This window comes from Ruditapes philippinarum, unplaced genomic scaffold (assembly GCF_026571515.1).
Source record: "Ruditapes philippinarum isolate M1 unplaced genomic scaffold, ASM2657151v2 ctg112_1_1_1_1, whole genome shotgun sequence".
Lineage (NCBI taxonomy): Eukaryota > Metazoa > Mollusca > Bivalvia > Venerida > Veneridae > Ruditapes > Ruditapes philippinarum.
Window position 1 is genome coordinate 210,665 of NW_026854897.1, and position 25,056 is coordinate 235,720.

The 25,056-nt window shown below is 31.8% G+C and overlaps 1 protein-coding gene across 3 annotated transcripts in view; it reads right to left on the bottom strand.

The window, feature by feature from the left end:
• LOC132741460 (centrosomal protein of 128 kDa-like) overlaps positions 1-25,056 on the bottom strand; it is a 33,499-nt gene that overhangs the window by 6,116 nt on the left and 2,327 nt on the right. The window contains exons 3-26 of one of the 3 annotated variants that reach the window (XM_060729628.1): positions 20,941-21,027; positions 20,229-20,291; positions 18,971-19,158; positions 18,535-18,607; positions 16,262-16,375; positions 15,793-15,885; positions 14,893-14,967; positions 13,877-13,994; positions 13,289-13,443; positions 12,546-12,811; positions 11,884-12,058; positions 11,077-11,196; positions 10,649-10,780; positions 7,816-7,890; positions 6,286-6,432; positions 5,495-5,581; positions 4,652-4,749; positions 4,272-4,338; positions 3,623-3,721; positions 3,100-3,177; positions 2,538-2,591; positions 1,793-1,964; positions 1,251-1,300; positions 433-534 (exon numbers count right to left, since the gene is read on the bottom strand). In XM_060729628.1, coding sequence (XP_060585611.1) covers positions 448-534; positions 1,251-1,300; positions 1,793-1,964; positions 2,538-2,591; positions 3,100-3,177; positions 3,623-3,721; positions 4,272-4,338; positions 4,652-4,749; positions 5,495-5,581; positions 6,286-6,432; positions 7,816-7,890; positions 10,649-10,780; positions 11,077-11,196; positions 11,884-12,058; positions 12,546-12,811; positions 13,289-13,443; positions 13,877-13,994; positions 14,893-14,967; positions 15,793-15,885; positions 16,262-16,375; positions 18,535-18,607; positions 18,971-19,158; positions 20,229-20,291; positions 20,941-21,027 — 2,673 coding nt within the window. In that variant the 3' untranslated portion in view covers positions 433-447. Of the gene's footprint in view, positions 1-432; positions 535-1,250; positions 1,301-1,792; positions 1,965-2,537; positions 2,592-3,099; positions 3,178-3,622; positions 3,722-4,271; positions 4,339-4,651; positions 4,750-5,494; positions 5,582-6,285; positions 6,433-7,815; positions 7,891-10,648; positions 10,781-11,076; positions 11,197-11,883; positions 12,059-12,545; positions 12,812-13,288; positions 13,444-13,876; positions 13,995-14,892; positions 14,968-15,792; positions 15,886-16,261; positions 16,376-18,534; positions 18,608-18,970; positions 19,159-20,228; positions 20,292-20,940; positions 21,028-25,056 lie in introns of those variants that run through there. The other 2 variants (XM_060729626.1, XM_060729627.1) reach the window with 2 other exon arrangements.

A 25,056-nucleotide genomic window follows, 5' to 3' on the forward strand; every position in this document is an offset into this window, starting at 1 on the left:
GAAATTATCTTCTGCTTAGAATCTGGAGCAGTCCATTTGACAATTTTAAGGGATTTAATTTACAAAATACAAACAATGAGCTGTCAACAGTGTAAGGCCTGATTAGACAGCATAAATGTGCAGGCTGGCCTGGCTCAATACTGGTGTGAAAATGCAAATCACATTTGGTTGGTTCCAGCAGATTAAAATAAAAGAAGACAGCAATATTGAAGCAATGTGGGTGTTATACACAATTTCTCCCTAATTTTTTATTTATATAAAAAACCCATCATAAAAAGCAAAAGTAAAATAAACAAGTTAACTTAACTTAAGAAACCATGTATAATTCTTATTGATTTCATTTACACATTTTTCAAACTAAACACATTTTTTTAACTTTACACATTAAACATCGAACACATTATGTTAAAAACATCAAAAATGACAGAAAAGAAACTAGATCTACTATCAGAACACACTCCTTACTCCTTTTATGACATCAGACTGTGTGTTCCCTAATCTTATATCTTCATCTTTTTCAAAATAACCTAATTTCTGTAAATAATATTTCCAAATATCATACTTTAGACAAATAACTTAAGATAGGTAAAGCTTTATTTTGGCAAGAGATTTTTTTGTAATAATTTGAGAAATCTAATTTTGCAAGGAATGACCTTTCCTGGGTCACAGGATCACATTTATTTTAGACTTGGCTTATTTTGTTGTAAAATTTTGTGACATACATATTCTATTGGCCCTTAGTGGTTTTGCGACTATTCAAAATATATCAGGATGGAGTGTTCCATTTTTTTTCCCAATTCAGTTCTTCAGTTAATTCCAGATGATATTCAAACTTTGCGTGTTTTTTTCTTCTTCAAGATTTAATCAGTACATTCAGAAGAAGAATTTTATAAAACACGTTGTCTTTCATTCTAATCCTGTTTTATAAGAATATTTGAATTGCTCTGTGTATATTGTAAATTATAACATGTATATATATTCTGAGATATAAAATATGTTTAAACTAATCAGTACATTTCAAGCATGTCATGGTTGGATTATGAAAATTTTCTTTTTGTTCTTTCCGATTCTGTTCCAAGTTTTGATCAAAAGTACACAATCACTTCAAGCACTTGGCTAATGCAAATTTTCCTTTTGTCTTATGTACCAGTTTACAAATATTTTGCCCTGTCGTTCATTAAGGATGTGAGAGGTTTAAATAATTAATTAAAATAACAAAACTAGCCAAAATATTAGAATATATCGCTTACCTCTAAAACTTCCACACAATGTAAATTTTCTATCTCTCTTTGGGCAAGTTCTGAAATAGTACAGTAATAAACTCATTAATGTTTTCTTTCATCAACATTTAGCTAAACCATAAATACCATAAAATGTATCAAGTAACATTTTCTGAGAGTGCAATTTAATACAGCCTTCAAAACAAAATTTAGCTTGCCCCGACAGCCAAATTGTTTTATAAATTGTAATCTTTATCTACTTACTTATAGCACCTGCAAGTCTTTTTTGGAAAAATCCATGTATGACCATCAAATTAAGATTTTATTCGTATATCAAAGGTATGTTGTAAAGTTGACAACACTTCATGTAATGTCCCTTCTGCACAAAATATTTCTTTATGTTATAAACGTAATGGCACTTCTTATGCGTGTAAATATGCAGTGTCAATAGAGAAAACAACCAGCGTTAAATGCTTGTTTACTCACAATCATTACCTCAAATTTTATGGTGCAGTGTCAATGGTATTATATCAAGTAATTACAATATTATATCGATCAATGACAAAGTTTACCTTGCTTGGCTGCGGCAAGTTCATCTAACACTTCCTCTCGCCTTGCTAGTTCCTGTAACAAGTACTTCCTGTCACTTTCATTGGCTGTCAGAGCGTCACGTATATCTTTGCGTAACTTCTGCTCATACTTTATCTTTTCTCGAACTTGGTTTCTCAACCACTTCATCTTTATCTGAAATAATGTAAATAAAATGAAATAACATCAATAATAATAACTAATATGGGTGACATCTTTAACTCGACTTTACATTTTAAAATTCATGAAGCCTTTATATAAGCAGTTTCAACAATTAACATATTGAGTTAATGTTATGGAATTGACTTGCCTTGAATTTGGATCTGTCTCATTATTATTGGGAGGGATGTTTATATCAAAATGGCAAAATTTATAAAATAGCAGTACAGAGTTGCGTTGGACTGCAGTCAATTCACAGACCTGACGACTTTCCTGGATTTAAAGAAATGTCAATATTGCTACCAGCACTCAAAGGTTAAATTCAAGAAAAAGTCAACAGATAAAGATAACATTTATTTACTAGTACTTAAGTAATTTAGAAATAATTCTTATAAGTACAAGGTATGTGTTTTTATCAAATTCATTTGCAGAAGGTAACAATCACATGTTGCAGCAACCATTTTATGTAATCATGGACCTTTATACAAACTTTAACTAGTGATAAAAGAAAATGTAATTTTGTACACAGTTCAATATATCTTGTAGTAAAAGGTCACAGTCCACTCATACCTTTAAATCTGCCAACAAGTTTCCATTCAGAGCTCCTTTTACAGCACTAATTGTCTGAAATAATGAAAAACATTAAAGTTTTAATTACAAAATAGTCTTAATTGAAAAATGGTAAATGATATTAATTGCAAATGGTCTTAAATTTAAAATGGTAAATGGTCTTAATTGCAAAATGGTCTTAATTGCAAAATGGTCTCAATTGCAAATGGTCTTAATTTCAAAATGATAAATGGCCTTAATTACAAAATGGTCTTAATTGCAAAATGGTATATGGTCTTAATTGCAAAATGGTAAATGGTCTTAATTGCAAAATGGTAATGGTCTCAATTGCAAAATGGTAGATGGACTTTACTTCAAAATGGTATATTTGCTCTACATATGACATTTTAAGTCTTTTAAGGTGCTAAAATTTTATGATTTTTAAACATTCAAGAGTCTTAGTAGTGGAATATTAAATTACTTTTATGTCTATATAATAAACACCTTATATCAAAAAATGTGTATGAAAAGGCTCTTTTGACTATGCCTATAAACAAAGCAACTCATAATGTCTATTTCATACCTTAAATTTTTCTATACATCCAGTAGACATTACATCCATTAAAGCATCAACTTCTGACACCATATCCTGGGCAAGACTCTGAAATATATATTTGTATCATACAGTAAATGATATAAAATTTATATCAGGGAGCTGAGTACTTCACCAGTAAAAAGCTCACTGATACAACACATACCAGAGACCCGAGTTTCATATACATTTAGATAAGGGCTTTAGAATGGCATTTAATAACTATACATAAAATATACGATTCTGGTTACAAAGGGAAATTTTTATTCATATAAGAGGTTTACAAAAGAAGTCCTTATTTTGCCTTTTTTTGTGTTTGCGACCAGCATGGATCCAGACCAGCCTGCGCGTCCGCGCAGTCTGATCAGGATCTAGCAGTTCGCTATCAGTTTCTCTATTTGTAATAGAGTTTGTAAGCGAACAGCATGGATCCTGATCAGACTGCGCGGACACGCATTACGTTGGTTTTGTCGTGACGCGGCTCAAATGGTTTCAGTCAAACACAATATCTCACCTCATATCTCCTCTCAGATTTTTTCATTTCAGAATTCAAGATGAAGATCTCGTCCTCCAGTTTCTTAAATCTTGACATGTCATTCTCATTCATTTGTGACTGAAAATATCAATAAATAATAATACAATGTGATGCAAATAAACAAGAATTTCATAGGAGTGTAGACATTAGCTTACCAACGAGTGACCACAATTAGACACCCTAAGCAGTTTTCACAGTATATTGATAAACACTATTAAACTTCTATGTTGGAGGAAATTTGCTGATTCAATATTGCGTGAACATAAGTTGTTAATAAAAGAAGTAAAATAGGCAAAATAATAGAAAAAGTCTCACACATGTAACCTTCTGCTGATATTTGAGCCGTGTCATGACAAAACCAACATAGTGGGTTTGCGACCAGCATGGATCCAGACCAGACTGCGCAGTCTGATCAGGATCCATGCTGTTCGCTATCAGTTTCGGTACTTGTAATAGGGTTTATAAGCGAACAGCATGGATCCTGATCAGACTGTGCAGATGCGCAGTCTGGTCTGGATCCATGCTGGTCGCAAACCCACTATGTTGGTTTTGTCATAACACGGCTCATTTGCTTTTGTTTCAGATATCTAACAAAGATATGATAAAAACATCCTTCAACAAAAATTACCTGAGCTTCAAATTCTTTCTTTGTATGATCAAGACGATTTAATAACTTCAGATTATCCTCTTCCAGCCTGTATAAACAATCAAACAAGTACTTTAAATAAACAATCTAACATTTAATAATCCATATAACAACAGAGGATATAGTTAACATAACAAGAAGTTGCTTAAAATAATGTGTCAACATAGTCTTGTGTTCAACCAGCTTTGGTAAGAGTATGCATACAATATTAATGATTTCAAAAACAAAGCTGAAATAATTAACATATACATTTTACATTTTGGAAACATTAGTACCTAAAGTATTCTCAATGTTGTTAATAATTAATTAGTTTCCTCTCGCCTTATATAACAGAATCACTAACATGATTGTGTCAGACTTACCTATTCATACCCTGTTGTAATATCTCTGCCTCTTTTCTATATTTCTCTTCATTCCTCTTCGAAATTTTCAGACTAGATTTATCCTCAGATAACTCCATCTACAATAAAACATTTCAAATAATAATGATAATAATAATAATGTTATGAAAAGGTTAATAATAAAATTAACCTGAAGGACATTAATCATTATAAAAACTGATTTTTAGCCGAGTACATATTTATCATTAGAGAGCTTAAACAAATCTTTTGCCAATGATTTTTACCTTGCAGAAACATTTTAGGAAATCAAATGTTCTGATTATGTAAACCACTTTAGTGGCCTTTGCTTACCTAGGGTTCATGAGTTTCAGCTATTAAATGATATAAATCATGGAATATAAAATTTGATTCACCCATAACCCCATAGTAGATTTTTATATTGGACTTGTTTGCCCCTGAATTTTGGACAGTCTGTACATACTTACTGGAGATTAAATAATAGAATTTTTCTAAAATCTAGCAGGAAACTATATAAGGACTCATCATTCTTAATAGATGAGCAGATTTCTCTAACTTTTTGATACTACCACTAGATCAATGAATACAGATAAGTTGTTTGATTTTTATTTTAATGCGGATTGAAACACATTTTTTTTGTCATTTGTCAACTGTCAGCCTCCTAAGAGCTTTACTGGATAACTAATCAGTAATTACCAATTTCTCTGCAATAGACTGACTACTATTCCAACATAGTTTTTGAATGTCTGAGATCAATTGTCGTGAAAAATAAACACATTGCCCCGCATGGATCAAAAATCCGATGCTCTCCCTATGGACGGACAAGTAAATAAAGATATTATTTACCTTCAAAGCTTGTATAGCTGCCTCATATTCTGCTTTATCTTTCTTTAATTTTCTCTGTAGATCTTGTAAAACATGGGCCTCTCTCACCTGAAATTATACAATCAATAATACTTCATAAGAGAAACTATACTGACAGTGTTTCCATATCCTGCACTTCCATTTCTCCATCAAGAAATCAACATGAAGACGCAACCTTGAAATAACCCGGCACTTAAAACATGTTTGAATTCAAAAAAATAAATTAGATAACATTTTGGTAAAAAAAACAAAAACAATAAACAACAGGATATAAATTCAATGGAATTGATTTCTTAAATTTGATTTTAGAAATGAAGTTGTATTTTAGTGCCTAAAATCAGTCACTGGACAAAAAAGGACACCTGAAAAAACATGAACATTAAGTCTTACAAAAATACTGCTTTTTTAGGTATATTTTTTTTTCAAACTTTGAAATTTCTTAAAATTCAAGAACCTTCCATATTTAATCATATCCAAGAACTAAATCATTCATACAAGCAAAACAATTTCAATTTTAACTGTCAACTTTTCCAGAATGCTGATATGCATTTTATAGGAAGCTTTCCTCAACCATAACCTAAATATACCAAAAAGCAAGCTTCTCATAGCAATACAATGATATCAGTTATACCATTTGATCCCCCTCATGACTCCTCCTCGTCAAAGTTAAAATCATGGCATAAAAATACAGATAGGAAAATCCCACAAAAATTTCATATGGGGAGCATCAATACTGATAAGCACAGCCAGATAACAATAACACGATAACAAACCTTGGCCTCATTTAACTCCCGTTTTAAGGTTTCTACGGCAACCCTACTATTGTCTCTCTCATCATGTAGCTGTTTCTGTATAAGTTTACATTCCTCTCGTGCTGCCTTCTCTCGATGTTGCACCTCTATATAACTCTGTCTCATATCCTGAGTATAAATTCACACCACATCAAATATACAACTCTCTAATCATAGCAAGGTCATGCATAAAATCATTTTCCTACCAGCATTGTAAAATCAGTTTATCATGTGTATATCTTAATTTCCTTGTAACAAAGCACTCTTGAACATTGTCTTATATATATATGTTATAACATTTCTAAAGGATACAAAACAATGCAACAATATTTAATGTAATTTCCATGCATTTCCTTTACTCATCAAAAATATTTTTGACCAAAAATGATACTTTCTTATTTCCACAGCCAGTGTATTTAAAATTTACAATCTACGATATGGACAATTACATCTTATGAATTTTTATACAGCCATATCTTCATTGATATATAAAAATTTGTAAAAAAATATATGCTAATATTCGCCAAAGGAAATTTTGTTATATAAGAAATGATAAACTGATAGACAATGATTATTTTATGAAAGGTATGTAATAAGTTTTCCAGTTCATGCAATACGGGATATATATCACTCATGCATTTATATAGACTGGTTCTTTGTATGTCATTTAAAATATTTATTGAAATTTCATCATCTGTGAACCAGCCTATCACATTTCAACATTTAATTTCCTTGATAACAAAAGCAGGAAATACGGAGAATCGGCACATGCAAAATGAAAAGCTTATTTTTATAATTAACTTTTAAAACATTTGAAAATATGCTGGCATTTTTCCCTAATCCTCACACCTTTTTTACTAACTGCGATACAGGATGGGATGGATGGAATAGGGTGGATTATTGAAAATGTATGAATGAACCTAGCATAAGAAATTTAAACTATCTATTTTCCCATTGTTATCTACATCTAGGGGGGGGTTTTGGTGTTTTTTTTAACATCCAAGCACCAATTTTAAAGTACGGAAAACCAAATGAATATCAGGAAACTGCAATTTTAGTTACTTTCTATTTTCTACAGGGGTATTCTGTTTTTAGCATTTAAAATTTGTTAGATTTATTCATACAGTGTAAACATTTTTTGTCATCTTTTGTCATTGTAGTCTCTTATATTTTTTTTATTAATGAACCACATTTTAAAAGAATAATTTTTTTTAACTATTCCAGTGGTATTTGGTATTTTCCTCATTTGTTTAAAGTAAAAAATATTATCATTTCTAATGTTATCTATCTTATGGGTAGAAATCAAATTAAAGACTTAATTAAATGAAAAATAACTTTGTACATTCATAAAGAGGAGAAAAACAGCAAGATTAGGTCTAGCAAAGACACGAGAATACAGTTGTTGATTTTTTTTCATTTACTCTAAAAGAAACACATACCGAATTTCTGTACATCTGAAATACATAAATGTAAATAGAGAAAAAAGTGCCGTAAAACAAATGTGCAACATACATGTATTTTCCCCTTAGCCTCAGATAACTCTGTTGCAGCCTGGGCCTTTGCTGAACTAAGATCTTTCAGTTCTTGCTGGAAAGAAATAAAGCACACAAAACACTGTACAGTCAACCTATTGTGAAAGTAAGCTCAAGTGTGTACTGAATACTTGATAGCACACTGCAAATGTGAAACTATCTAAACACAATTCTCTCACTCATTTTGTTAGGAGTGCATAGAAAGTTTATTTTAAAAATAAAATCTTTGAACTTCCTGTCTCAGTCATAATTATCTTTGTCCATTGACCTTATAAAAACTGAGTAATTTCAAATAACAAATTGACAATTTTTCAAGCAATCACCATAATATCTACATGTGCAAAAGCATTAAACTGTGTTCCTTTCCAATTGCTGGTGTACTGTGTATTCTTAGCCTACCAATCCTTCATAAGATAAATTTCAAAGCCCGTATATCATCATAAGTAGTCTTATTTTATTCAATTTTGAGAGGTATTTTCTTACAATAAAATGTAATCATTTTAACAAGAACTGTCGGAGGACAGTAACGCTCGACTATTCGAAAATTTGTCACAAGGGTGTTTCATTGAGTATAATAATGCTTACCTATATGAATACATAAAATTGTACAAAAAGGTACAAACCCTTCAAGTTTCAATACAATCACAGAGAACAAGTGTGTGAAGTTTCAATCCATTCCCTTCAGTAGTTATGGAGATACCAGCTTACACACAAAAACTTAACCACGAATTTATGAATCAAAAAGGGGAATAATTATGCAAAAAAGTAAATCAGAGTTATGGGACTTGTGCCAATCATCTTAAATAATCACAGAGACCAAGTGTGTGAGTTTCAATCCATTCCCTTCAGTTGTTATGGAGATACCAGCTTACACGCAAAAACTTAACCAAGAATTTCTAAGATAAAAAAGGGGCATAATTATGCAAAAAAGCAAATCAGAGTTATGGGACTTGTGCCAATCATCTTAGATAATCACAGAGACCAAGTGTGTGAAGTTTCAATCCATTCCCTTCAGTAGTTATGGAGATACCAGCTTACACGCAAAAACTTAACTAAGAATTTCTAAGTCGATCAAGGGGCATAATTATGTAAAAAAGCAAATAAGAGTTATGGGACTTGTGCCAATCATCTTAGATAATCACAGAGAACAAGTGTGTGAAGTTTCAATCCATTCCCTTCAGTAGTTATGGAGATACCAGCTTACATACAAAAACTTAACCACGAATTTCTAAGTCGAAAAAGGGGCATTTTTATGTAAAAAAGCAAATCAGAGTTATGGGACTTGTGCCAATCATCTTAGATAATCACAGAGAACAAGTGTGTGAAGTTTCAATCCATTCCCTTCAGTAGTTATGGAGATACCAGCTTACATACAAAAACTTAACCATGAATTTCTAAGTCGAAAAAGGGGCATTTTTATGTAAAAAAGCAAATCAGAGTTATGGGACTTGTGCCAATCATGTTAGATAATCACAGAGACCAAGTGTGTGAAGTTTCAATCCATTCCCTTCAGTAGTTATGGAGATACCAGCTTACACGCAAAAACTTAACCAAGAATTTCTAAGTCGAAAAAGGGGCATAATTATGTAAAAAAGCAAATCAGAGTTATGGGACTTGTGCCAATCATCTAAGATAATCACAGAGAACAAGTGTGTGAAGTTTCAATCCATTCCCTTCAGTAGTTATGGAGATACCAGCTTACATACAAAAACTTAACCACGAATTTCTAAGTCGAAAAATGGGGCATAATAATGTAAAAAAGCAAATCAGAGTTATGGGACTTGTGCCAATCATCTTAGATAATCACAGAGAACAAGTGTTTGAAGTTTCAATCCATTCCCTTAAGTAGTTATGGAGATACCAGCTTACATACAAAAACTTAACCAAGAATTTCTAAGTCAAAAAAGGGGCATAATTATGTAAAAAAGCAAATAAGAGTTATGGGACTTGTGCCAATCATCTTAGATAATCACAGAGAACAAGTGTGTGAAGTTTCAATCCATTCCCTTCAGTAGTTATGGAGATACCAGCTTACATACAAAAACTTAACCAAGAATTTCTAAGTCGAAAAAGGGGCATAATTATGTAAAAAAACAAATCAGAGTTATGGGACTTGTGCCAATCATCTTAGATAATCACAGAGAACAAGTGTGTGAAGTTTCAATCCATTCCCTTCAGTAGTTATGGAGATACCAGCTTACATACAAAAACTTAACCACAGGGATGCTGACGCCGACACCGACGCCGACAAATGGGTGACTGCATTAGCTCGATTATTCTACGAATAGTCGAGCTAAAAATGCATGCAAAAGTTTCAAACATAGATAAAAATTAACCTAGTAAAAACTGGACCAATAAATATTACCCAACATGGCAAAAAAAAAAGGTTTTAGGCATGGCTGTTCAGGAAACAGGAAAACTTTATATCGAAGTTCTATGACATGAAAGCTATTTTTTGACTTAGACTTACTTTGTCCCACTGACAAAACAATGTTGTTGAATACAACTGGTTTATAAAACGGTCTTCAGTAGTAAATGACAGCTACAGATCCATTAATTTGGCAGCAGCTTATTAAGATATAAACTGAATTCAACATTGACATGAAAATGGTGAAAACTAGGAAAATATGCAGTTAAAATCTAATAGATTGAAAAAAAAACAAAACATTTTCATTATTATTTCTGAACTTCTTTAATTTGTTTATGATTTAAGATAAAATAGTGTCTTTCTGCACTTTCTGTCTCCTCTTAATATAAATTCTTTTTGTGCATTCTACCACCTCTTCACATAAATTATGTTCAAACAAACAAACCTGTAATTGGGCAGCCTGGTCTTGAGCTAGACAGTGTGCCGCCTCTACCGCCGAACACCGGTCGTCCAAACGGTTCCTCTCCTCGGTTACCTGCGCTATACGTGACTGGGCATTATGTAACTCGTTCTCCAGCTGTAGGTAGACAGGAAGATCATAAATGGTAACAGTGTAAAACAAATATATACACAAGGAACTTTAGTTTGTTTGTTGAAATGTCAAAATGTTTGTAGCAATATTTTATTCAAGAGGCGTGTTTTCAAGAAGAACAAATTTACAAGGATTCTGCATTTCAATATGGCATCCTTGCCTAAATGTGTATTTTTTTTTTACATTATGAAAATATCATTGCTAAAGTTTGAATGAAATCTCTTAGTAATGATAATAATAAAGAAAAGGAGAGTGAAATTTCAATATTAATGAGGACTCACCCTTTCTGAGACAGTACGAGTATCCCTGAGTTCTCTATCAAGGTCCATACGTAATGATTTGAGCTCGTTAATTTCAACATCCTTCAATCGAATCTGTTCATCTTGTGCTGCTCTAACAGCCTGCAATAATACATACAAGAATTATCTTTATGTCATTCATATATGTAAAATATTTAGTTTATACATAATTTATTTTTAAAGGATTGTATAGGAAGTTATAAGTTTATGAACACTCTAAAATTTGTTCCTGGAACCAACTAGTATAATGTAATGCGTGTCATGTTTCTTGGTCAAGGAAACAACAGCTTGCCTCTTACTATTCCGATATGTTAACCACTCGGCAACACTGCCACTTGTAAAAACTTTCGAAATTGTTCTTTTGTCAACACCAAAATAAGACATCTAATTTTCTTGTGCTTTTAATGTAGTCATACTGTAATGGTTTCCCAACAAAAAAATTCTAACATCGGCCAATATCATAGAAAATCGGTTAATTCCGGATCAATATTTTTCTCTCAAAATCTTGGATATAAGATTACTTATTATCACTCATTCCTTAGTGATATGTTCTTTATTCAGGTTATAGATAGTTAAGATTTATTGAATACCAAAAATTGTGAGAAATAACGTTCCAGAAAAGACCAATTCATTATGACATTGGCCGATGTTAGAAATTTTTTGGTGGGAAAGCATTACAATTAGACTACCTTAAAGCAACAGACAAATTTGCCTCTCTTTACAGTAAATCTGTGAAAATGAAACAGAAATATAGCTACTATACAATACCATGTGGAACATAGCACTTACAAGAGCATCTCCAAGTTCTCGTCTCATATTTTCTAGCTGTATACCGTACGTATGTCCCTGCTGTCTGATTGCCTCAGTCTCCTTCACGAGCTGCTCGTTACGCTGCATCATCTGCTGGTTCCCGTGTTTATGACGATCTAGTTCCCGTTCTAACTGTTTAACCTTCATCTTCCATCTATAATACATACAATACAATAACATTAACATTTTTTTTTGGTTCACTGTCATGCAAAAATTAGCTTAATAGGGAAAGCATCTAATTTGTAAATCTGGGGGTAGCTTGATTGATCCTTGTGGTGAGGCAAAATTTCTCCATGACAATTGATCTCGGACAATGAGTCTAATGGTCATTTGTCTCTCCCAACTGATTTAATAAAAAGTGACTCCATTCAGCTTAATTGGTAGCTAATGTTTGTATGAATTCGACACTTTGGACATTTTTTGTACGAACTAAGTCAACATGTTGTAGCTTTATCAATTTTGATGTAAATGCTGGCTATATTGATCCAACTTTAAAATATACTTGTTAACCTGACAAAAACTTAGAGATTTTCTTAAAGTATTAATCAATTAATAAGTAAATGAGAGTGTTTACATTGGCTCAACACAATAAAGTTGCATATAGCTGTGAAACATTTAGAAAGAAAAAAACATAAACATACTGTCTAACTGTTTCCTGAGCACGACCTTTAAACTCATCACGTTTCTTCTCAGCATCTGAGAGTGCTAACTGTGTATTTCTTAATTCTGTCAGGGCTTTATCTAATTCCCGGCTATTATCTCGTAATTTAGCTGCTGTGTCTTCAACTTGTACCATCAAGTGATTTTTGTGCCGTTCTGCATCCTCACATTTGTCAGACACTGATTTCAGTTCATTTATCAGTTTGGCCGTCTGCTTTTCCCTGTTTTCTAGATCTTTTGTTATTGTCTGAAAAAATAATTAAACAATGAAAGGAACAAAATCTGTAAGTTACATTTTGCATTCTTTAAAACTATCAAGAAAGCATTTATGAATAAATATCGTCAGGTGCCCTAAATTTGTCCCTGTCATAGAGTTACACCCATTACTGTGTATGTCTGAAAGTCTCATTAAATAATTATTAAGAATGATAACATTTGGATATTTTTTAACATCAAAGCAAATTTGATGTATCCGCTAAATTTCATCAACACAGAATGCTATGATCATTAGAAAATATAGTATCAAACTAGCACTGTAAAATTCTTAGGGTAACGAATCATGGTCACCCTGTGGATATTATCTGTTTTATCATTGTAACAAATCTTAAACTAAAATTGGACCTGAAAAAGCATGATTTTCTGTACTTTTTCTGCCCTCACTTCTACACTTATGTAATCTTGAATCGCTCAGCAGTATTATGCTATATTAAGATTTTATTCCTACCTCTATATGGTCCGACAACTGTACCCGTTGTCTCTCACTTTTCTCGAGGCCACGTCTTAATTCCTCAGTTTCACTGGTAGCACCAATGGAGCGAGTCATTTGTTGACGTAATTCTAAAAGTTCACGCTCCAAATTCTTCTTCTGATCCTCTTCCACTACAAGTTGGGAAAAGAATATACCATAAAAAAATGTACATTTGTAAATGTGGTATCAAATAATATAATGCTGCGGTATTGTTTCCATGACTTTCTGACAGTGTCAGAATTTTATGTGGAACCTCTCAAAGAGTGTGAAATCTACTATTGCATCCTCAAAAATATAAGTTTAGATTAGTTTAAATGCTTACAAAATAGGTTATAAAAGTTGTACAGGTTATAAAAGTTTTACAATGCAAATGATCATCTAATTCAGATATTTAAGCCATGCAGAGTTGAACTATATACAATATAACACAAAAAACTTTTTCTAGACCAGATGGAACATTCAGGAGATCCAAGGCATGACCAAAGCTTGAGCCATCTAAGTATGATAGCACTTTTATAAGTAAAACATACCCAACTTCAAAAGATCAACATGTAAATCACTTACTAGATCTTCTCTTCCTTCTTTCCCGGAGTTCTTCCTCCAGCCTCGCCTCTTCTAAATGAGATTTCATCCTTGATCGATCACCCTCCATCCGTCGTAATTGATTACGTAAATCATCTACCTACAAAATGTTACATCATTCTCAAAAATCTTGTCATTTTGAATTATATTGGAGCTTAAATAAACATTTAGTAACATGATTTTGGATGTGTTTACCATTTATCTGCTGCATTTGTGTAACGTAATTGACCTGTATTAAATCTGAAAGAGTTTTTATATAGCAGACAGGATTTCAAAATCAAATACTAAGATTAAGTAGTGAGCAGTGTTAACCTTGTCAGACTGCACAACTGTACAGACTGTCCTAGCTTTGTATTAGTGATGTAAACTATTATAAAAGCTGCTAGCAATCGGAAGGTTATAATGTTGCATAAATAAACTTTAGAAGTTTGATAAATGTACAAGTGTAAAAGTAATACAATCTCAAAGTGTAAATGTCATGTTTTGACATTATATATAGTCTATGAAATGGAGTATCATTACTAGAACAGAAATTAAGACATATTACAGCTTAACTTTTGGGCAAAAGATGAGATGCGCACCTTTCACACATGTACATAGGTGTAAAAATAATCTATGAAACCATTAAAAAATATTAGCAAGCAAACAGCGTGATCTATCCCAACATAGCATGAAACATATTAAGTAAGTATTTAACTCAGAACTGTCTTTAACTACATATTTTCACAAATGCAACCAGAAACATGCACAGCTATAATAGTCAAGTCCTTTGAAATATTCACAATGCTGTATGGAACTGGTCAGATATATCAGACACCAGACTTCAAGGCTTTAACACAGCCACTGTATTATAAACAACATTATTGCATATATATTGTATTCCAGATTTGATAACATTTTGGTTTTGTATATTGTTGCTATTATTATGTTACCTGTCTATTATGCTAGAAACATTGTTATAATGTTTAAAGCAAATAAACTTGTATTGTATAACATACCTGTTGCTGCATAGCTGACTTTGAGCCCTCCGCCATGTCTAGTTTCCGCCGCATTTCCTCTAAATCTGTCTCCAACTGTTGATCAAACAATTTATCAATATAGCAAATTTACAAACATGTATCAGTTTACGTCACAATATATGGACCCAAAAACAAGCAAAATTCTTATGTACACTTCTTTCCATGATGGAATTTCAACACTACAATTTCATGAACATAAATGCATTCATCCATATTTAAGCACTGAAGTTTTAAGCTAACAAAAGTAGTGTCAAGTTAAAGATATGAATAAATTGTTAATAAATCTACACGACTTGAAGCTCTATAGTGAATTTTTTTTTATCCAAATGTAACTTCTAATATAACACTCAGAAATCAGGGAGAATCTCATATCAATCTTTAACATAGCTGCATACATATATGATATTTACATTCTTTTTTCAAAAATTGGTATTATATCACTTGTTAATTATGTAGATAATTTCTTTTTTAAATAACATTTAAACAAACCCATACAGAAACCATTATGTAAAAAAAAATACTTTGTATTACTTATTTAGGTAAAAAAAATTCTTGAAATAAAAATGCCCGTAGGACAGTTTGCTTGACTATTCCTAGTGCTTGATAGTAAAATGAGAGACTGGATAATGCAGAAATTTTTAATTTCAAAAACAGCCATAATTTTGTTAAAATAAACAAAAATAGTTATTGGCCTTGGTCAGTGACCTCCTATTATGCTCTGAAATAAGTGCGTGAAGTTTCAACTCAGTACTTCCAGTAGTTTATGAGATACAAACTTGCACACAAAAACTTAACTAAAGTGTGACACTGACTTCAAAGTTAGTGCAATAGTTCCTAAAAATTCAAAATTTATTCAGAAGAAACAGTAAAGTCCCGCACCCTGTGTCTCTGTGTTTCAGTAGTAAGATACGACGATCTGACCCTGTCCTCAATAGCTGCCTGTTGTGCATGTGCTTGTTGTTGTTGTAGTGCCTGTAAATGTCACACAAATCTTATGCTTACACAAACACCATGTGCTAAAGTAAACATTGCAAAGGTGACCACTACAACAATGAACTTCCAAGAGATGTAATGTGTAATAATAATATTGAAACATGAAGAAATTCAATGTTTTAATCAAGAAATGCTAAGAATTTTAATACAAAAAGAAAAACTAATATTTACAAGATTAAAAAAAAATCTCACCTAGAATAGAATTCATAAGTCGCAAAAGATTAAATGTTTACTTAAAGCTGACCATTTAAAAGTTAATTCAAAGATTTCTTTTAATATTAAATTAAACATCTGCTCAAAAATTAGAATTTGCACCATATAAAACACAAGTAATGATGGTGAATATAAAATATACATTTCTTAATTCCATAGAAAGATTGCACAATTCCTCGTTCCGTCCAGTCACCAGTCTATCGGCCTCCAACTCTGTTTGAATCATACGTAATCTACGTTCTACACGATCTGCCACCTGTGTGCAAAATTGTGCAAAAAGATACATGTCAAATCACCACTTGTGTGCTTTACTTGAAATTCAAAATCTATCATAATAAATGTGTTTCCACTGTTAACAAAATTCCCAAAAAATAGATATATACAGTAAACACCGATTATAACGATATTCAGGGGACCGCATAACTTATATTGTTATATGCTGTTATCATTATATCTTGCGAGGCAACCAAATTTGAAACAAAAAGTCAGGACTGCAGGAACAGCTAATTTATATTTAGTATATCATTATAAGCCACATCATTATAAGTGGAGTTTACTTTATGTATAATGTATTTTATTAACTTTAAGCTAACATTTATACTCGGCCTGTATTCTACTAAAACTCTGAAATTTAGACTAAGACTAAAATGATAAATATTCCTTATGCCATATACAACATAAGCCCAAAATGTGCTTATTCATAGTGCATCTATATTTTTGTGCTTCCCTGTGCGAAGTAATACTGAATTTCTTTTCATCATGTTTATGTAAATTTTGAAACACAGCTATTCTGTGACAAATCTATCCATAAATAGTTTCCGTTGTGTAAAAATAAAAATAAACTAGACCTATCACTGAAGGTGATTAATACCCCCACCAGCAACTTTGACTTTTTGAAAAATAAGTAGTCTGAAGAAAAATTTGAACACAAACTATCAACTGTGTACAAAGAAATATTTCAATTAATTGTAATCCCAACTGGGGTCTCTAAATAAGCTTGCTTTTCACAAAGTTTGAATACAATATCTCATTTCTAACTCTAGTTATTATCCAAAAACCATTTTTCTATTTTTAGTAACACTGTAACAGTGACCTTGACCCTAGGGGGTCCAAATGCAATACCAATCAAGGTCTTCATATCAGCTTGCTATACACCAAGTTTGATTACAATATCTCATTCCTAACTCAAGTTATTGTCAGAAAACCATTTATCTATTTTTAGTAACAGTGACCTTGACCCCAGTGGACCCAAATGCAATACCAACCCAGGTCTTCATATCAGCTTGCTATACCCCAAGTTTGATAACAATATCTCATTCCTAACTCGTAGTTATTGTCCGGAGATTTTTCTATTTTTAGTAACAGTGACCTTGACCTTGACCCCAGGGGGTCCAAATGCAATACCAACCCAGGTCATTATATAAGCTTGCTATACACCAAGTTTGATAACAATATCTCATTCCTAACTTTAGTTATTGTCCGGAAACCATTAAATAACGGTGACCTTGACCCCAGGGGGTCCAAACGCAATACCAAGCCAGGTCTTCATATAAGCTTGCTATACACCAAGTTTGATAACAATATCTCATTCCTAACTCTAGTTATTGTCCGGAAACCATTTTTCTATTTTTAGTAACGGTGACCTTGACCTTGACCCCAGGAGGTCCAAGCGACACCAAGTTTGATAACAATATCTCATTCCTAACTCTAGTTATTGTCCGGAAACCATTTTTCTATTTTTAGTAATGGTGACCTTGACCTTGACCCCAGGGGGTCCAAATGCAATACCAAGCCAGGTCTTAATGTAAGCTTGCTGTACACCAAGTTTGATAACAATATCTCATTCCTAACTCTTGTTATTGTCCGGAAACCATTTTTCTATTTTTAGTAGCGGGGACTTTGACCTTGACCCCAGGGGGTCCAAATGCAATACCAACCCAGGTCTTCATATAAGCTTTCTATACGCCAAGTTTGATAACAATATCTCATTCCTAACTCTAGTTATTGTCCGGAAACCATTTTTCTATTTTTAGTAACGGTGACCTTGACCTTGACCCCAGGGGGTCCAAATACAATACCAACCAAGGTCTTCATATAAGTTTGCTATACACCAAGTTTTATAACAATATCTCATTCCTAACTGTAGTTATTGTCCGAAAACCATTTTTCTATTTTTAGTAACGATGACCTTGACCCCAGGGGGTCCAAATGCAATACCAACCGGAGTTTTCACATAAGGTTGCTATATACCAAGTTTGATTACAATACCTCATTCCAAACTCTAGTTATCGTCCGGATACCATGATGTGGACCGACCGACGGACTGACCGACGGACCGACAAGCTGACTCCTATATACCCCCCCAAACTTCGTTTGTTGGGGTATAATAAAATTTTCATAAAATAAATGACATACAGGATCTGACGAGGTAAATCTCTTGAGGTCATCTGAAATTTCTCGGATTTTTTTTCTTGTGTCCATATCATACCTGAAGGAAGAAAACATGTCATATAGATCATGTGACATTTGAATAACAGGATCAAATACCTTTCCAGAGAATGTTTTTTATTCTCATATAGATGATCAAAATGTGATTTTCTTTACTATTTGATCTACTTTTCATAATTTTATCTTTTGGCCTAAAACGCTTTTAACCAGAGGTAACAGCAGTAGTGCCATCAAGTTGATACTGCATTTATCATCATATTGCAGTAAACTTACTTATCTGCATTCACTTACACTAATATACTAAAGGCATATACACCTGCTACTGCCTGTCTGACTAGAAGCTACTTCAAAAGGGGTACTTTACTTCATTAATAACAATTTTTGCTTCATATTTCAGCCTTACCCATCCCTCCTGTCAACCTCTCTATTAAAGCTGGTCTCTAAGTTGAGGTGATCACTTGATAAATCTCTTACAGCATGATGTAAGCTGTGTAATTCTTTGTTCATGTCGTCTGCAAATCTGACAGTAGATCGTCGAGGTTTACGTCTCCGCCGTGATATAGGTGACGCCACTTCATACTCACTATCACTCTATTATAATACAATAATTTTCATCAATTAAACTTCATTTTTCATCCATTACAATTAATGACAAATGATAAAAGCTTCACTTTGTAAAGAGAATAAAGAGAAAAATAAAGTACATGTAACACTTTTACACAAAAACATGGTTTACTTTACAATGTCATTTATATAAGATTAAAAAATACTGATTCTAACTTGTATCATACAACCAACATAGGCTTTGTGTGTAATAAGTATCAATACCTACTATTTATATAATTATAGCACTAGATATTTTCATGTCTAAACATTGTCATAATCTACTGGACATTTTCAGTTCCATGTAGCACATAAACAATGAAAGTTTTGAGTGAGTTTTAAAAACAGTATTTGTATTTTCAGGTCAACATGTTCATATTAAAGCATGCAAACTATGAACAATTATATTCCAGTAAGCTAGATTTATATGAAATAACATTGTTTGACACATTATCAAAAATATATTCAGTAGGTACTATATTTCTATTTGAAATAATTATGACTCAATCATGCCATGTTTCTCTATTCAAATTCAACAAATGCAAAATTTTTCCAATGTAAACAGAATTTTTATTTTTTGGTTTAGCTCTCGTTGCACCAATACAGTATAGGTCATATGGCGAGTTTCCTGCTTCACTGGTGAAGGAAGACCTCAGGTGTTTCTAAAATGCATTATTTCAGGCACAAATGGGCACCATGTAGTTTTAACATGTGTTAAAGAAATATTATGACTTATTAAAACTACCATCACCAAAATTAAAAGAACCAAAATAAAGTGTGATATAAAATTAATGTGAATTTTGCATGCAAGCTTTAATCTGGTATTATTACATGCATTTATTAAATTGGTTTTTGAAGTTATAACCATAATCGATTATGCTTGGCAATGCGTTTAATGCATAATTAAAACACCTGGATTAAATTCAAGTCCAATGATCATATATTACAAGCAGATGACATGTTTTAATTACAGCAGGAAAACCAATACATTATTGTATAAGACACTACACAGTTCGTTAATGAATACATGTACACATCTAAACGGAAAAATTTAGTACCCCATAATCTCTGTATCGCTCATCCCGTATCTGTTGATGAGTTCGACCAACATCGTCTCGTAACTAATAATAGAACAATTACGCATGAGGTTCTCTTGTAGGACAACTATTATATCAAAATTAATATTGTTATCATTAATATGATCAAATTCAAACAAAAAACACTAACAATAGAATTAAACTTGTCTACAATGTCTTTATCGTTTACTGTTAATTTTAACTCTTTTCAATGCATTGTTTACCAGACTTAATTCAAATCAGGATTCTATCCAGCTTTAAATGATAAAAGGTAATCCCTCAAGTATGTAAAAGAAGTTTTAAACAGTTCTTTATTGTCTCCAATCCACACCCCTACTCCCTCTACTTCCCATTTCTTAACAATTTCTTCCCAATTATGTTCATATCTTTTTATTGCTCATAATTCAATTTATTAACTTAAAAGCAGGTCAGACAATAGTTGAATAGACCATTAATTTTACATATAATTAACAAATTGGTCAATGAGTCTTAGTTTGTTCTATATGTAATATCAGTTATTTACAGTTTTTGATCAAGCTGACCCAGTAAAATTATTCCAATTAGCAACCAAAAAAATTGTGTTGTTATCAACATCGAAAACACAAAATAAAGAAGTGAAATGTAACAACATCAGTAAAATGTGAAGTGAAGAACATGTAACAATGTTTCAACAATGCATGCTGTATATATTTACCCTGTCTACATTATGTCTGTGATCTCGGCTTACATCGCGATACTGATCCAACATACGATCTAAACTCTTCAAGTTTCTGTTCGTCCCCTGTAATAAAACACATAAAAAAATAATAATTTGTTTTACATATGAGTTATATCACTGGAAAGCATCTTTTATGAGCTTTAATTTTGATGGGAAAAATCTTAAAATCGATAAAAAAATTCATTTAGACCAATTTCCCCAAGACTGTGCTCATATAATTTATACTTATTTCACTAAAACCAACAGTCAATATACACATTAATAGTAGTGCTAGGTCAATTTAGATTTTTGTAAAACATAAGGATGGAAAATATGTCAATACAATATAAAATGTATTAAAGTAAATTACCAATCATCCAGTCAATGAATTTAAGATTTTGAATTTACTAGCCCGAATTCCAGTTTTGAATTTACTATAATTATATTTAACTAAATTTTCTTAAAATTTTCACTGGCCCAAACTATTTTTCACTGGCCATGGGCCACCTGGCCAGTGCTAAATTCGATGACTGAATCATCTTTTTTTTCATTTACCAGTTTTACTATTTTTTTACTTATGCATGATTTTTTTTAACCTGAACCTGCTAAATTTCCTAAATTAACTTGTCTAACTTCTAATTCCGAAAATACCAATATCAATTTTAGGGATGTTATAAAAAGAATTATAAGCTTAATTTATAGTTTATTATATGAATTTATTTTAGTTTGATTGTGTTGGAAGCTATAAGCTTATTGAAACAATCTCAAACTTGACAATCAACAGCACAGTCCCTGGCTCTATACTGGCTGCAGAGATTTTGCAGTTTCTGTCTAGAAAGAGTTTATATCTTGTACTTAAACCCACCTTTTTCTCCAATTATACATGTTTGATCTTAAACTAAAACCATCGAAAAAAAAAAGTGATGTGACTAGGATATAAGTATGTGAATTAAAAGGAGGTAGACCAGCCCTGTCATCCCCCATTCTTAGTTAACTGAAAAGTCTTCAGCAAAAATAAATATTTAATGTTGTCTAAACATGATTAACCCTGACAAGAATACTGTTCATAGTCAATTATGCATCATTTATTTATGTCTTTTGACACAGCGGCCCCGATATATTTAATTGATCTTAATTTAGATGTTTTCATTGACATAGTCTGACGATATAAACAGATTTTTACCAACCTTTATAAACCTGTATTAATAACAAGGTTAGGTAAATATTTAAATGATTGATTTTTCTCGAGCACGCTTTTCAATTATCTAAACTGAAAGATTTAATATGAAGGTGAGCATTAACATTTCATTTATCAATACCGCATTTTACTATCGCGGGTATTTTCAATTTCAGCTATTCCAATAACTTTTATCTTTCGCTTGATTACTTATTCAGAGTGTTTATATCGTTGTAAGATATCTGTAAATAGTTTGGCACAATGTTTGTCATAAAAAATTCAAACAATCTTCAAATTGAATTGCAAACAATCACTAAACATTTACATAAAATAAAAAGGAAGCTAAAAAAGTTTGATGTCAATGCAGCTGCTCAGCAAAATGCACATTATTTAAATTAGATAATGATTTCTTATTATATATCGGGTTAATTCATTAATACTAGGCAGTTTTTTGTAATTCTTTAAGCATATCTGAAAGGAGTGGTGGAGATATATATCATAATCTTATTGTACATAAACAAATAATTTCTCTGTGGTTGTTTATTTCCAGTGCTTCAGTTTAAAGGAACTCCACTGACGTCCAAAAGCTTAAAGATTGAATTTTTTTGAAGCACTTAAACTAAAGTTAAAATGGAAAAATCTGCAAAGGATAATAAGAAATACAGTCTGAAATAAATTGAAAAACGGTAGTTAGTGCAATTCTTAGCCTGATATGAGTCAAAATCTTCGCAACAGTTCATTTTTGTGTAATTTTGCACAATAAAAACAATTATTCCAGAAAAACAAACTGAGGGAATGATCAGTAAATTTGCACAGATGTTATTGGTACAGACCTACATAAAATATATCTATGAAAAAAATGTCCAGTTCATAAATGTCAAAAAAAAAATCAACAACTAATTGGAGTCCCTTTAAGACTTAGAGCTTATTCATTTTATTATTTTATTTTGTTATGTTTTCATTAAAACTTTATATTTTGATATCATACTGACACTAGTAAAATCAAATTGCATCCACCCTTGCTTTAGTTATAAAAGAGACCCAAAGTAACACTCTCCGGAAAAAAAGATATATTGAAGTAATTTGGAAATGTGACCCATACTCGTTTCATATTGGAAATCTCTATTTTATGTGTGTCACTCAGATCTTGAGCAATCTAGGATACATTGTATCACTTTGTAATTATTGAGTCTCACAATCTAATCTACACAATTTTGAGCATGACTTTTATTTTCATACTACATGTACTTTCATTACCAAATCTTCCTGAAAAAAAAAAACAAACAAACTTTTTAAAGAAATTTTTTTTAATTTTTAAAAAAGATACTTGGGTATATAATTGAGTTTTTATAGGAGAATATCAATCTGGAACTTTAATTTGACTAAACTGGATTTTACTTCAATTAAGATCTCACAGAATGTGGAAGGGCCAAGCGTGGTCTGTTCTAGTAAAGTCCATGAATGCCAAATACAAGTTCCATATCAATATAATATTATCTTATAATGACCCTTTTTAATTATACACCTCTTAGAATTCTTGGAAGTCTTATTATAAATGCACTTACTGGATAATTTCTTCTTAAAGGAAAGAAATACTAAATTTATAAGACCAGCAAATATATTCTTTAACTTATGCAGCTTTAAAATAACTTATTTTATTAAATAGCTACCTGTCTGTAAAAGAGTCTAATTAATTTTATATTGTTTTTGGAGTAGTTATACACAAGTAGCCTTATAAATTGATTTAACACCCTCTTTACTGTGATATAAAATTTCAAGATTTAAATTCCAGATAGAAGTTTTACGATTTTATTACGGATATCAGTGTGGTAGCCTATACACTTCAAGTAATTTATTGTAAAATGCACTACACAGTATATATATGCCTTTACACTGCCCTAAAGACATTATTTGGTTAGATTCCCATAAATTATAACCCGGTTAAACACACAGAAAAGGATACTTAAAGTGTGAACAAACAATCTTTGCATCAACTTGTTAAATGTTGTTTTATATTGTTGTATTAGAGGACAATAGAAAATTAACCACGGCCACATGTCATGCTATATAATTTATGATTGAATTAAGAAGATTATCTAAAAAAATAGGGATTTATGCATTAACTCCTGACTGGTGTGAAAACAGAGAAATACAGAATATTAATATTTAAAAAAATGTTATATACAGTGTACATGTAGTTCTATTATAATTATTTGTAAATAATAACAATAAAAACTTTTTGATAATAGAATCTAATATCTTTATCATTAAAAAAATGATTAAATAAAGCTCTTGGCCAAAGTCTATTTTTTAATCTACAATGAGACTTGCGGTTATTTCATTTATTAGTTTAAAAGGGAGTCATATAAGTGCTAGTATAAGTTTGGTCCTTTAACAAAGTCTTGAACTTAACATGAAAATGACAGTGCTTTTTTCATTTTCTGGGAAATGGTGGCAGGGCCCATGGAGTGGGGAAAATTGCATCAACTTCAGTACTTTCTACAATGTTTAATTTATTGTACACATATTGTAACTAACTCATTTTTTAGACATAAATTATCTCCTGGGGCAATTCACTTTGATTTCCTGGTTACCTAACCAGTAACTACCAATTTTTGCCAAAACTGACAGGCAACAAATCCCACAAGATTTTGGAACCAGGGGTGAGAGACAATTGACCATCAGTGTTACACTCAATGTCTGATATCAGTTATTGCCCCTCGGCTTGAACCAACAACCCCTGGATTACAAATCCAATGCTATTTAAAGGTCAAAAAATGTTTTACTTATTTTTACCTAAAGTGAAAGTAATTTTCAATACAATCTAATATGCTACATAATAATTGTAACACAATTCGACCCTCCAAAAGGGATCTGCCATTTATTCCACATTGAAATGCTGACTTTAACACAAATCTGATTCATAGTGGGACATA